This window comes from Falco peregrinus, chromosome 5 (genome assembly GCF_023634155.1).
Source record: "Falco peregrinus isolate bFalPer1 chromosome 5, bFalPer1.pri, whole genome shotgun sequence".
In the NCBI taxonomy this organism is placed as follows: domain Eukaryota; kingdom Metazoa; phylum Chordata; class Aves; order Falconiformes; family Falconidae; genus Falco; species Falco peregrinus.
The window spans coordinates 58492991-58508120 of record NC_073725.1 but is presented as its reverse complement, the minus strand read 5'-3'; the positions used below and the strand labels follow the sequence as shown (position 1 = coordinate 58508120).

Below are 15130 nucleotides of genomic sequence, written 5' to 3'. Positions count from 1 at the left end.
TTCCCTGGGAATCCCGAGGATTTCTCTGTACTCAGATGGAACCAAACTGAAGCAAGGAAGGAAACTGAGTTATTATTTAATGTACTGTAGGATCTGGCTGAGTTGAACACAAAACTGGTTGGTATCCAGATGCAAGATAACAGAACAATAATGATTTCTTTTCATCGAAGATGTATTGCAGTGGTCAGAACTTTCATTGAAAACTTTCAGATTTCAAAGATACTATTGTCCTCTTGCAAAAAGGGGCTTGCCCATTTTCTGTTTGTTTATAAAGTTATTTGCTGATACAGAATTTTCTGAATCAGCTGGAATGAAGGGTTACAATACCATCAGGCATGTCCATGGCTTTGAAGTATATTAAATGAGATGGTTATCATATAATACACGGAAAAATATGTGGTAAGTGCTCAGTGCTCAGAGAAAAGGAAGAATTAATAGTTAGAAATTTGGAAGACCATCACTGCTAATGAATGGGTGATTTGAATAGTAGATGGAAATCAAGGAAGCCAAGGTTAAACTGTGAAAAAGACGATGCTAATTATCAAACTTGCTCAGAAAAAAGGTAGGAAATGGTAAATAGGTTTATGTACATGAATGACCGGAGTTCTCAGTTACCCATAGTCAAATTACTTGTCCTGTGGACAGTGACAGCCCTGCACTGTAGACATTTCTCCTAATTGTAGCACAACTGAATGACTGCCGCTTCAAAGACCACTTAGCTCCAGGAATAGTATTACTGCTTTCTTATGCTGCAGAGCAGGAATGCGTAACTCTTACCAGATTGTTGGTAACTATACATAGATGCATCTCTGCCTTGTGTTTTTTTCAGTGAGAATATAAAGCAGAAACACAGCAATGATTTTCAGGAGTTTATTGTTTCAGGTCTCATTTGAGCTAAGCACTTGGTTGTGCTCCAGCTCCCCCTTTATCTATGGCCTTTTAGGCTGGTTTATTATTATCAGCATGTCGTAAATACAGGGGAGCAAATCAGGTCTGCTGTAATGACGAAATAACCAGTGTCTCCCAGAGCACTGGAGATACATAGCAGAGTCACCCAGGTGTTTCTGCAAGAGATACATAATGATTTAATGTGACTGGTGATAACTTACAACTATTAAGGCCCACTGTATTTGAACTAATCCTTGCAAAACCATTGAGTAGTCTTTGCTACCATGCTCCCTTGAACCAGAGGTCTGTGGACCACCTGTGTCAGTCTCCCCTGTAACACAGCCTGCTATTTCTTTAGGGAGTGTTGACTGTTAATGAATTTATTAAACAAAAATAGAAGGATAAGAGATTCCACAGTCAGGTAAGGAGCTGTTAAGTGAAGAGCTGATGGAGATTGGAACTGGATATGGATTAAAGTTTTGACAGACTCTGTTTGGTTCCTGACCTTTGCCACAGACTACAGCCATGTTCCTTTGGGAAAATGAATTGATCTCTCTACCCTTCATTTTCTCTATAAAACAAAGATATTTGTGTTCCATCATCTCAAGGATGTGAGATAGTGTATTCCTTTTGAGAGGGCAGACCCTTCAACTTCTCATTTCAACTTTTTTACTCATGGCAAGATAGACAGAAAGTTAGCAGCTGCAGAGGCAATGTCAGAGAAGGGGACATGAATTTGAATGAGGGTAGGAGAAAGAGAAGTTGTTAAATGCCCTGACGTGCGCTAGAGGCACACTGAGCTCTTGGGACAGCGTGAAAGAGAAGGAGACAAGAGGAGACTGAGTAATTTACATGTAGGAATCATAAGGTCTGGGCGAAGCTATGGTAGAGGGTGAGTTCTGATATAACTACATAAATAAAAGATTTTAAGTAATAAGCTCGGATTTGTTGGGGGAAACAGTGGTAGTGAAAATGGATGGATAGATCATTAGAAATGTTGGCACAAAAGAGAAAAGAAGTTGAGATGGAGCTATAAGGTAGAGGAGGAATGGATGAAAGCAAGAATCAAGACATTGCCAGAGGCTTGATGAGGAAATGATGTAAGATGTTAAAAGGAATTGGGAACAGGTAGGCAATATCAAAAACTTAAAATAGGTTAGCGAAGCGGCAGCTATATTAAACAGTAGTGAACAATGGCATGAAATACAGCAATCAATAAAACGTGTTCCTAAACCCTTACTGACATCAAAGTAGTGTCGAGATTTAGGTGAAAAAAATGTGAAATTCCAGGAATTAACAGTTCCAGATAAGGTATTAGTCATATTTTTTTCATATCTGTATTACAAAAGCCTGCAGGCTGACTAAAGATGAATCATTTGGAAGGTCTAAGTCTGAAAGACAGTGGTTAATGTGTTTAATTCAAGCTTTATTATGAAGGATTTTAGACCAACAACTTCAAAATTATCCACTAACTTGGGAAGACAGGATGTTTAATAGCCAGAATTGACCCTCATCAGATATTTTTTTGAAGAAGTGTTGAGCATAAAGAACTGGAAGTATGTGATTTTTCAACCAACCTGAAAATGAGATTGTACTTATTTTACAGTTTATTTTTTTACGCCCAAGTATAAAATTAAGTGGTGGTTGCCCATGATTTAATATGAAATGGCTATAATAAGCCAAACTGTGTACTATTGTGCAATTAAAAAAAAAATCTGTAAAAACTACTGAACTGTTTTAAAACCAAATTTTGAAATTCCAGGCATTTGAAGATATTCACCTGCAGGAGAGAAAAACAGTGAAAAAGCTCCTAGAGTATGCTGATAAAATATTTACCTATGTTTTTTTTATGGAGATGCTTCTGAAATGGATAGCTTATGGTTGGCACAGTTATTTCACAAATGCCTGGTGTTGGCTTGACTTCATCATTGTATGTGTAAGTATTGTATTCAGCTTGTCTTACATTTTGAATTTTGATATGCTCTGTATAGAGAGCTACATGTAAAATCTGATGGTGAATAAACACAAGTTTCAACAAGGTAGCACTGTCACTGAGGAGAATGTTGGTTATAAAAACCTTTTCAAGTGCAGAAAGAGAGTGCAGTTAGTGATCAGAAATAAAAATAAAATAAATTAATTAAGCCGGTAGAAAACTGTGAAGCTGCTGGCAGCTCTGACATTTAGAAACAGAAAAAAGTAGAGTTGCTTCCTTAAAGGAGAAGAAATTTAGACGGTAAAGTAATTGAAAGGTATTGTTGAAAAAATGGTTTACTATAGAGTTAAAGACGTAGGAAAATATGTTTGGCCTTACAACCAAGAAATCCTAGCAATGCTTTATATATCTATAAAGAGAAATGATGAAATCATCCATAGTGAGATGGAGGAAGTGCAGTGTTCAGTTCAGACTAAGTTAAATAATATAATCTTGCCATATAAAAATGGAATATTTTTGATTGTAATCAATACACTGGTAAGATACTGAAATTATTTTGTCCTTTTTTTTTTTGAAATTATTTTGAAATAAGGACATCTAAACAGCTGACTTCCAGTAATGTCAAAGTAGCTGTTTGATAGCCTCTGAATAGTTTAACACTGAAGGTGGAGGAGTACTAGGAAATGTCAACAGAAAAATCTAATATCATCACTATTTACAATGAATGTATAGCATGACTTCAGCATTTACAGTTGTGTAATATTAATAGTGATGCCATCCAAAACTGAGGAAAACCATGAAAATATCCAACAGCTAGACAATGAGGCAACAAACTCAAATAGGAAGGAAGAGGCAATAGGAAGAAAAATGGAAATCATGAATTGTTAGAAAGCACCCTAATTATTGAAACAATTTTGTGATGTTTTCAATTCATTTTCTCTCATGAAAATTTAAAGTGAAGACTGGATATCTTTTAAAAATATATTTTGTTTCCACATCACCATCTTAAGGTATGATATGAAATTAATGGAATTACTGTATACACTTCTGAGAATAACTGTGCAGAAAATGGGAATATTTTATTTGAATAACCCTTTCTGGCCTGTAGTGCACAAAATTACTATACTTACCAATTTGGTTGTTATACTAGCATTAAAAAAAATTATGTGAACTGTTTTTTAGAAAAAATAAAAAAAAGTTTCAAATTAGAATGAAATAATTCCATTGTTTTTAAAATATTAGAAGGCAATGAAGTAAAATTATATTACAATAACTTTGAATGCATATTTTCCTCATTTGACTTAATGGTCAATGATGCTGTAACATTCAGCCTATGATTATCTACTGACACAAATAAAATACATTTTTGTATACCCTGTAATGATCTTGGTTTCAATTCAATGAACACAGCTGTCATTTGTTTCCTGGGGACTAACTAGTGTTTCCCAAGACACATCACCTTGTTCCTCTGGGAGTGCCCTGAAATCTCTCAGGACTCTTAGAGCATTAAGGCCACTACGAGCTTTGTCAAGATTTGAAGGGATAAAGGTAAGGATGTTGGGGGTGGGTGTGTGTGTTTTGTAATAACTGCGTTTGAAGCTCTTGCAACAATTTCAACTTGAATCTCTATTTTGGGACATGATGGCATTAAGATGGTTCCGATTGCCAACTTACATATTATGGTTGTTATTTTGAAAGAATACCTAACACTTTCACAGAAATTTATAAATACAAGTGAAATAAGGAAATGGAATTATAATGTGCTACCACAATTAATTATTACATATATTAATGTGAACGCCAGAATATTTCTCCATGTTTCCATTTTCAGTGCAATTTGCAGAATAAACTAAGCAAGATTTTTTTTAGACTTATATTTTTCTGAAACCCATTCTTTCGTTTATCTTAGACATGGAAAAATTTCATCCAGCAATATTTGGCAAATTCTTCGAACAAAAATTAATTTTCTTGGGAAAAAAGGAACAATTTTTAATTACTTGTCAATAGAAAAGAAGATATATATATATATATATATATATAGTTATGTGTGCTGTGTGCAGTCAGTTGCCAGTGGTTATTGGGTGATGTTCATTTTGTTGTGGAGAGCAAACTCTTGTTCTCTTACAAAACACCTCCAAGATAAAAAGAGAGTTATTTGTGATATTGTAGTAAATGCAGATGATATAACCCATTCCCCTATACCTGATTTTTAGATCTCATAGCTACTACAGACTAATAATCTTATGTATTTCTTTTACCCAAGGATAATTCTGGTTACAATCTCTTTTACTTCCTTCCTCAAAAAGGCAAGATAGATCCCACAGAATTACATGTTAAGACAAGCTTGATGTTGAGCTGAAGGCTGGCTTTACATTTGTCATCTGCTAGTTTTTATATGGATGAGAATCTGCAATACCTACAGAAGAAGAAAAAAATAAGTGGTTTTCTGGGAAGGTGTCCTATTGAACGTGAATAATTCTTTCTTTTCCTTCATTTTATTTAAGGTTGTTGTGAATGCACTCTTGGGAGCTATCCCCTCAATCTTGAACGTTTTACTCGTCTGTGTTGTCTTCTGGCTCCTATTTAACATTGCAGGAGTAAAATTTCTTGGAAAAAAATTTTCAAAATGCATACTCAAGAAAGGAAATATCAGTCTAATTGAAAACAGAGATAATTGTACTTTCTATAATGGAACATGGACAAATAGTGATATAAACTTTGATAATGTTGGGATGGGATACTTGGCTCTTCTCCAAGTGGTAAGTTCTTTAAAAACGTACTCAGTTTTCTTCAAAGAAATGTGTTGAGCAGCCCAATCATGGGATACTACTATGCTTCTGTGTATTTCACTGAAATTAGGGATTTTTTAGCTTCCATAAATATTTTTCTTATCTATAAGGTGCTCAGTTCTTCCTAAAGGACATTTTACCATATGCAACCTTGTATTAAAATTAGGCACTGTGTTTCATGGCTCTTCAATTTTGTTTCAATTTTGATTAACATATGGAGCCTGAAACAGTCAGCATGTTACCACATTTAAAGTTATTCTCATTTTCTTTAGTAAAAGTGAAGAGTGGATGAGAAAGAAAAAGTATAATGCAGTTTATTTATATTGCTATATTTTCTTCTATTGTTTAAGTCATAAAATATTGGGATGCTAATTTATTGATCTCCCTAAAGAGATGCCTAAAGGCATTTTTTAAAGTGGCTGTTATCCTTGTATCTTTTGTAGATAAAGTTCTTTGCCCGTATCCACCAAAGTGTCCTATGATTCTGCAGAGTTGCTAAATGTTGCAGGAAGGAATCATCTGCTGTTTTCTTAGAAATTGTTTTTATCCTTTTAGGATATATATACTATTTAAGCTGAAACATTTACTGCTTTTTCAAAAAGCAGAGAATTTACACAAATTTAAAGTTAACAAGAATTAACATTAAAAGACATTTCACAGGATTCATGGCAAGTTTTTCTTTTCAGGAAATACTTTTTTTTCCCTTTACTAAACTCCAGTGAATCATACTTCCAAGCAGATATTTAGAAGTGATGCACATTTTTTCATAGCACACTGCTCACTTTTCCACAACTCTTATCTCATTTATATTACTCTACCTAATTTGTAAAAATTTTATTTTAGTGAGAATAACCTTAATAATGCATTTCTTTCAGGCAACTTTTAAAGGTTGGATGGACATTATGTATGCAGCAGTGGATTCACGTAAGGTGTGTTGCTAAAGTGAGATTTTAGTTCTTTTCCCTTTGCTTCTTTCCTTTTCTATCCACACAATGCATTTTTCAGCTTTGTCTGCAATATCAAGTCAGAAATATAACTGGATGAGTGCATCATACTACGCAGTAAAACAATAATCCTTGGAGTGCCAAATATCTGGTACTTAGACAAAAGAAAACTGGTCAAAATAGAGTGACACCAGACAAAAACCTATTTCAAGAATGCAGAGGGCAAGGTGTTGCAAGTTTTGGACAAGTCTGTTTTGGCGACAGAGTTCAGAAGGTCTTGGAGGGACTATGCCTCTGAAGTGTGTATAGTAGCATTAAAATGGCATGCATCTCTATCAGTTATTTCTGGAGGTTTTCTTCCCTGAATTTGACATCCTTACTATTTCTTCCCCATTTCCATGTGCTGTTTCGTATTCTCTCAGTAGTAGAGTGTGTTTTAACTTTTCTATGTTTAATTTAATTTGTGTTTTCCTTATTCATTCAAGTGCTGTGCTTTTGAATGTAGTGAAATAACTGCTAATTAAAATTGTTCCTTGTAGGGCTGATTGTAGTGAGCTGGATTTTTAAAACTGCTTCTTGGCTGGAATTTGAAGGGATGGCAGTTCACCATTATGTTTAGTCTCAGCTGTTTTTCTAATCTAGGCGTTCACAGCATCACTTCTGATTGATCTGTTTATCTATGACTGAAGAATTTACTAGAGCTGGATTTAGCTAAATATCGTTGTAATTATCTTTACAAACAATAACAAAACAGAACAAGACAATTGTTCTACTTGTACATCTAAATAAAGGTTTAAATAGGTAGGAATAATTTATCCCTCCTGGCAATAAAAGGATTTGTTCCTGTAAACTGGAAATGATAAAGCTGTGATTATCTGATTTTTCTGTTTTGATTTTTTTTAACAGATAGACGAACAGCCAAAGTTTGAAGCATTCTTAGCCATGTATATGTATTTTGTTATTTTCATTATTTTTGGATCTTTCTTCATGCTGAACCTTTTCATTGGAGTGGTTATCAGCAATTTTAATCAACAAAGGAAAAAGATAAGTATTACATGAGCTAATTCAGAGTCTCTCATAATCCAGATTTGATTAAGTGAATGTTAGTTTGACGTCTGCATGTCTAATATTTTCAGGGAACTATTTGACTGGAGAAATTTAAAATAATAGATACCAAGTTTTGAAAACAGGAGTCCCCTTCTCCTCAAAGCTTTTAGTAATTTATCTGTACATTCTATTTTCGTACCAAATTCTGATTTTTTCTAAGTAGGAGGACAAGGAGGAAAGAGTGGGTAGTTTTAGAAAAGAGAAGCCAAAAAAAGTTACATTGACTTTTCTACAGGAGAGTGAAATTCTTTGCTTCTCCTTTGAAGATTTTCTCTGGAGAATAGAATAACCCTTTTTGCTCAGAGTAAACTACAGGAGGATTACAACTTCAGGGTTCATATTTGGAAGACAGAATCTCTACAGGAGCCATTTATTATTTCTGTAAGCTGATTTATACACCAAGTGTCAAAGAATTACTGCCCTTGGTGGTGATAGATGGCAATAAGGCCCACGAGAAATTCTTCTGCCCTCTACATTTGAACAGAGAAAGGATATGTAAGAGCTGAGGAACAATGGTCCAACTTCACTATAATAATTTCCTTTTATAACAAAGTCCCAGTTATAATAATCCCAACAGACAGAAGAAACACTGGCTAAGTAGCTTATGAGCCTGAACATTTGCTAGAAGTTTATGTGGACGTAACACTTTTTTCTTAGTCCATGCTGTCAGTGGGCATTTTTTTTCATTTTCATTTCTTTGCTGCTTTTTGGGGATTTTCACGGAGATTCCATATAGTAAAATTAAACTGATTTTTCAAAGGTTTTTTTTTACCAGAGTGATTCAAAGTGCAGATGCTGTACTGAGTATTGTTTTACATGTTTCTTGTACAAAATGCTAATCATTCAATGCTTTTATGATGAGTGGCTTCTCCTGAATTCTCAGATTCAAAGTGATTGCTAAGTAGTACAGGTGGTGTAGATGGTAATCAGATGAGCACCAGAAATTCAGTATCAGGAACCCCCCACAGAATTTGGTCCCAAAATGCTTGTTCATAACCCTCTCTTTACTTGCTAGCCCAGCAATATACTTCTGTTTCTACCTTTCCCAAAAATATAAATGGGAAGTATTTTACTTGTTGATGAGTCTTATGCCATTTTAAAAATATGAAAGAAATTTATAAAATTTCAGGAAGGCCCTCCCATCTGAGGAAAGTGACTTGGGAGCACTGTCGAGACTAGACTTTCATGACCAAATCCTAATCAACTTTTTGCAGTACTTCTTGTCAAAGAACAAGGGGAAAAGGAGAAATGGTGAAGACATTTGGTCTCTGTGCTCTCTGAGATGCCTCTTGTGACAGTTGTTACTGTTTTTTTGCATAAATTTGCTGCTGTTTATATAGTTGAGTGCATAAACTTCAGCTGATCAACAGTATTCTTTCCGTTTACTTAGGTGGAAGAGATCTATTTTTGACTGAGGAACAGAAAAAGTATTATAATGCCCTAAAAAAACTTGGATCCAAGAAACCTCAGAAACCCATCCCAAGACCATTGGTAGGACCATCTGAAGTAGAATATGATAGAAGATATAAAGGTGGTGACTGTATTTAAACTTAGTAGCCAGGCATCTGGAATAAACTTCACTTTAGAGCCCATCATCTTCCTCATTCAATATAGTATTTACATTTTCCTCTCCATTTCTTAATTTAATCTGATGCAGTCTTTCTTTGTAGGTATTAATTAAGGAAATTTACAGCCTATTTATCACCTATTCAAATGTACAATCTATTTATAAAGGTTCATATTAAGTATTTGATATTCATACCACGACCTTGGTTGCTTTAGTTGCATGCTACTGCTCCTGCAACTAGATTGGATTTTTGCAGGTGAGAAGGAATAGTGAGTAGTGTATGCCCCATAGCTGTTACTTTTAAATAATCTTATGCTTTATTTCTTATAGTTTCTTAAATTTAATTCCAGGCCTGGCTTCACATAGTAACTATTCAGAATTTTCCTTGCTTATGACATTTTAATTAGAATAAGTATTTCTATTAAAAGAGAAATCACAATGTATTCTGAACGTTTTCCTGCTGTATTTTCTCTAAGGAAATGTGGTTGCATGATACCTGAAAATACTTAGCAAAATACTGTTTTCTTTGAAGGTCTAAACAAAACACCTAAAAGTGCTTCTAGAAGCTTATTGTTAAAGTTATATTCCCTTAAATTCTCTTTCTAAGCACAAATTACTGATTAATATTTGAATGTAGCCTGGATCTTCACAGTAGCATTTGATGCCAAAAAACCTTGGAATGAGGAAAACTGCTAAGAGACTTTGAGTACTTTTAGCAGCAAGCTATTTATTATCTGCACAGGGGAGGAGGTGGTTTGCACCACAGAAACTCGCTCTGAAGCACAGGTGCGAAACAGGCTAATTTATACATTTGACATATGTGATTGCAACATCTCTTCATACATTATGCATGTAATTACAACATCACATTGCATATTAATGATAGGCGGAGTCTAAGCAGAATCCTCTCTTGGCATCAGTTTTGAGGGGGTCATTCCGGCCTTCGGCCCCGCTCAGGTAGCCTTCCTCAGAGTTGAACCTTTCAACTTTCTTTTATAAGTGACCCTGCCAGGATCTTTTATATAAATCTTGGCTTGTTACCATTTTCTTCTATTGGTGTGTCTAACTTTACCTGATTTATGATTTCTAGTACCTGGTACAGCAGTTTCCAACAATGGCTTAGGCCTGCGTACAGTGAGCAAGAACAGGCGATTCAGCACTACACGCTGTGTTTCCTCCCAAGCTGAGCAATTTTGCAAGGCAGAACGGGGCTTTTACAGACCTGAGACTCTTCTCAGGTGGATCTTAAGGTTTTTAGGCCTTATTCCTTTTCACATTAAGCAGTTCTTCTCTTTCTCTCCACAGAACATGTTCCAAGGATTACTGTTTGATATAATATCGCACAAAGCATTTGACATTACCATTGTGACTCTCATCTGTCTAAATATGGTCGTTATGATGGCAGAAAATAATGAGAATAACATCAAGGATGTTCTTAAAAAAATCAACTTCTTTTTTGTGGTGGTGTTTACTGGGGAATGTGTCATAAAAATACTAGCCTTAAGACATTACTTCTTCACCAGCGCCTGGAACATATTTGATTTAGCTGTTGTGGTCCTTTCACTAGTTAGTAAGTATCAGTTGTTATTAGATAGGTAATGTGTTTTACCAATACAAAACCAAATTGCAGTATGAAGTAACCACTTACATATAGCTGATAAATAAATTCCAGATCCATTGCACTTATTCAAACCATATGCTAAGTGATTCCTTAGATGTATTTTTGTTTTCCCTTATGTCTTTGCAGAGTACTAAAATGGATAGTTTTCAATTGTTTTTTAAAGTATGAGTTTTTATTGAGTAATTAACAGAATAGGAATTTAATGCAGTAACATCTTTTCTAAGTTATTGTACTTAAACTCTTTTCTTAATGTTTTTATGCTTTCAATTTACATGTAATCACATTAAGTGTTGTTTTCACAGTAAAAGTCAATTCAGTTTAAAAAAACATTTATATGAAAAATGAGAAAGATTTATTTCATTTTCCAGGAATTTCTTTTAAGAAGGCAGATCCCGAGGGCTGATTTAGAAAGCTAAGGAAAAATTTGATTGCTCAGCACCATTCTAATTCTGGGTCACCATTTGTGACAGTGAAAAGTCTTATTAAAACTGGCTTGGTTTTGTTTTGCTTTTCAAATGAGACTAGTTGCTTATCGTTTCCTCTGCAAAGGGTCACATATAGCTTGAATTTCTTGTACAGCTTATTAAGTCTGTGCTTCCTACTCAGGCTCAGTTTATATCATAGAATAAAGAAAAACTGATCTGAGTTCTCTGCTTCATCCCTAAGCACAGCACCCCTTTGCTATCCCATGCAACCCAGGAAAATGCTGACTTCTTAAGCCTTCTGTTTGTAATAATTTACATTACTCTGATAGTAAGATCATAGAAGGAGGTGCAATGGAGGATGAGTACTGAAAGACAGTTTTCCTTTATTTTCTTCTTGCTCTTCTCTGATCTCATTCAAGTACCAAGCATTAATGAAAATCTCACACTTAGCAGGTGGCTTAGGCCTGCAGGAGAACCAGTGTTCAGACAGCAGCTAGGAGGCAAGCCCCATAGCTTCCAGCACAGGAGCTGAATGGATTTAAAAGGATTTTTTAACTACTTAGCAATGCGTAATTTCACCCCCTGAATTTGAGAAATCTGGGAGAATGCAATTTCCAAACCACACATATTTGTGATACCTCTTTATAAAGTTATTACAATTTATCTTTCTTTGCGTAAGCTCTTTTGTAAGTAATTAATGGTAATGTTTTTGTTGAAAATGATGTAATATGATCAATGTTACTTTCAACACCTAAAGCATAGAATGTAACAAAAGGGACACAAATAGGGAATTTCACTTGACAACATTCTGTTTTCTTTTTCATTTCAAAGGTATTGGACTTTCTGAAGGCTTTCAAGCCATGTTCTCTCCTACACTTTTGAGAATTTTTCGTTTGGTGCGAATTGGCCGAATCCTGAGATTAATTCGAAAAGCTAGAGGAATTCGAACTCTTCTTTTTGCATTACTGATGTCTCTTCCTGCACTGTTCAACATTGGTCTTTTGCTTTTTCTGGTTATGTTCATTTATGCCATCGTGGGCATGACAAACTTTGCCTGTGTTGGCTGGGAAGGTGGGATTGATAACCTTTTCAACTTTCAAACCTTCGATAGTAGCATTCTCTGTCTCTTCCAAATTACAACGTCAGCTGGCTGGGATGGTCTCCTGCTCCCTATGTTAAAAGGATCTAATTCATGTGCTCCCAACTTAAATTTAACAGCTGAACAGAAAGAAAATTGCACAAATAAGGGGGTTGGTATTATATTTTTTGTAAGCTATGTCATTATATCATTTCTCATTGTTGTAAATATGTACATAGCTGTCATTTTAGAGAACTTCAGTGTTGCCACTGAAGAAAGCACAGATCCTCTTTGTGAGGATGACTTTGATATGTTTTATGAGACCTGGGGAAAATTTGATCCTGAGGCAACACAGTTTATTGAATATTCTGCTCTTTCAGACTTTGCAGATGCTCTGGCAGAACCCTTACGCATTCCAAAGCCTAATAAAATTCAGCTTATATCTCTGGACATCCCTATAGTTACTGGAGATAAGATCCACTGCTTGGATATCTTGCTTGCTTTCACTAAAAGGGTCTTGGGAGAATCTGGAAATTTGGATGGTCTTGAATTACACATGGAAGAAAAATTTATAGCTGCCAATTCATCTAACATTTCTTACAAGCCAATTACTACTACCCTTAAAAGAAAACAGGAGGAGGTATCGGCTCTTGTTATTCAAAGGGCTTTCAGGAGGTATTTAATGCAGCGTTCTTTTAAAAATAAATCTTTCTTACACCGTCATAAACATTATAACAGTGCTGTCTTTGAAGAAGAAACACGTGAGAAGGAAAGTCTTATTGCATCAATGCTTAATGATAATAATGGTAGGAAGCTGGATAAATCACGAACTACCTCTTCCATATCTCTCCCTTTATTTTATGATGGCATTGCTGAAACAGGTAGCAATAAAGCGGATACATAATGTTGCCCCAATCTGCAGCATTTTTGATTAAATCAATATCGGTTGTTTTCAGATGGACAAAATATTTTGATCCCAGAGCATAATGCTCTAAATTAGAATAATGATGGGAGCCTTTCAGTATTCTGGTCGTTCAGTTTTGCAAATACTCCTTAGAACAATTAAGATTTGAACAACTATGTCATAAATCTTAAAGGAAAATCAAACCGTGGATTTTATTTTCCTCAGCTACTGGAGTAGGGGAGTTAATTTTTACATCTGTCATTTTTTGTATCACTTAGTATTTCTGTGTTTACAGAAGAAATCTGTACAAGGTTGTTGTAACTGTAATATGATTTACAAGCACACAAAGCTGTAGAACAATGTATATCTCTTTAGAGATAAAGCCTAGTTTGAAAAATTGGTTATTGTAGCAAAATTAAATAATTACTGCATTTTCTGTAAAAGAGCTCACTCAAAATTTGTGAGTATAATCAGCCACTAATTTCTATGTTGTTTGGGACCACCTTCCTCTTAGTGCCTTTGGATGGGTTTGTTTATGCTTATGGATTTTTGAGATGTCTTTACACTTGCACCTACGTGGTTTTAACATATCATCAGGTGTCTGTGCTGGAAAGTTGTGTATAAATTGCTCTTTGTATCATTCAGTGTATGAAAATTGTGATACTAATAGTTACTGATATGAAGGGATGTTACACAAGAGGTATTCTTTCCAGAAAATGTTAAGAATTATTGTACATAGAATTTCATCACTATACTTCATCTAAATGTCAGAGAAATTATTACTTAGTAATATGAAAAGGAGTTCATGGTATATCTTACAAGGCTATCTTTATTAAAGTTAGAGTAAGTATTTATTTCATAGGTTGTGAAAAAAAACCCTTGTATGAACAATGTGTATTAATATTGCTTTTGCTGGGTTTTTTTGCAGCTTAGATTGGTCAGATGTTGTAGCCTCAGAACTACTAATGAACTAGGACTATTTTAGACTTTTCAATAAAGAGTTCATCTGCTTAACACATTTTTGTCTGTTTTGTAAGAGGTATCTTCAGTCTCAGATTCTTCAATAAAGCGTTCATCTGCTTAACACATTTTTGTCTGTTTTGTAAGAGGTATCTTCAGGGGTAGAACCACAGTAATGTAATTTTCCAAAAATAGCTACCTATTAGCACAAGAAAACCAAAAATATTTTACTTCTTACAGGGAATCATTTTCAGGCCAGGAGTAGTAGGGACAATAAGGTAATTCATTTTTACTGTCATTCCCTGTGTTAAATACTATTAAAATATGACAGATACAGTCAAATCTAAGCTACTTTTAGCAGAAATCAAGGTACATGGAAGCCACGAGTTAATGAGTTTGGATACAGTATGGTTTGAACTAGCTTCATTGCTTCCAGAACCAGCTTCTGTTCAGAAAAAAGTTGACGAGGATAACTCAGAAACCTGCCCCTGGTGCCAGCAGCACTGGGAAGCGGGGTGCAGAGGTACTTGGATCAGCTTGAGATCTGCTTCTGTCCCGCCTGGCTTGCTTGTGCCCTGCCCTGCAGAGTGATGCTTTTGAGGTGAAACTATTTCTTTTGTTCGGTGTAAACTGGAATGAGCCGAGGGCTTTTGTTCAATAATCAGACACCATTAGATGGCAGCATTTACTGCATTTTAGAATATGGCCAGTCAAGTGAAACACGTCAAACTTGTACACTTCAGCATGGAGGTATTACATTAATTGTAAATAACGTAGAAAATAACATCATAACTCGCTTCTTTTTCTGTCCTGGCCTCTCCAGCTGGCCGCAGTCCTCAGCAGGCGTGTGTTCGCTGGCTGTTCTGATTTTTACATGTGACAGATTGATGGAATTAATAAATGTGGAAAACCCA

At 35.2% G+C, this 15130-nt stretch overlaps 1 protein-coding gene across 3 annotated transcripts in view; it reads left to right on the top strand.

Annotated features, from left to right (window-relative positions):
* Positions 1 to 15130, top strand: part of LOC101922203 (sodium channel protein type 5 subunit alpha-like) — a 53893-nt gene extending 38763 nt beyond the window's left edge. Inside the window, exons 16-24 of one of the 3 annotated variants that reach the window (XR_008747560.1) lie at positions 2651 to 2824; positions 4232 to 4369; positions 5326 to 5580; positions 6486 to 6539; positions 7461 to 7602; positions 9052 to 9152; positions 10534 to 10798; positions 12106 to 14295; positions 14366 to 15130. Coding sequence is in view for 2 of the 3 variants with exons in the window: in XM_055806632.1 (XP_055662607.1) it covers positions 2651 to 2824; positions 4232 to 4369; positions 5326 to 5580; positions 6486 to 6539; positions 7461 to 7602; positions 9052 to 9152; positions 10534 to 10798; positions 12106 to 13256 (2280 nt within the window). In the remaining variant the exon portion in view is untranslated. Of the gene's footprint in view, positions 1 to 2650; positions 2825 to 4231; positions 4370 to 5325; positions 5581 to 6485; positions 6540 to 7460; positions 7603 to 9047; positions 9153 to 10533; positions 10799 to 12105 lie in introns of all 3 variants that reach the window. The other 2 variants (XM_055806632.1, XM_027791765.2) reach the window with 2 other exon arrangements.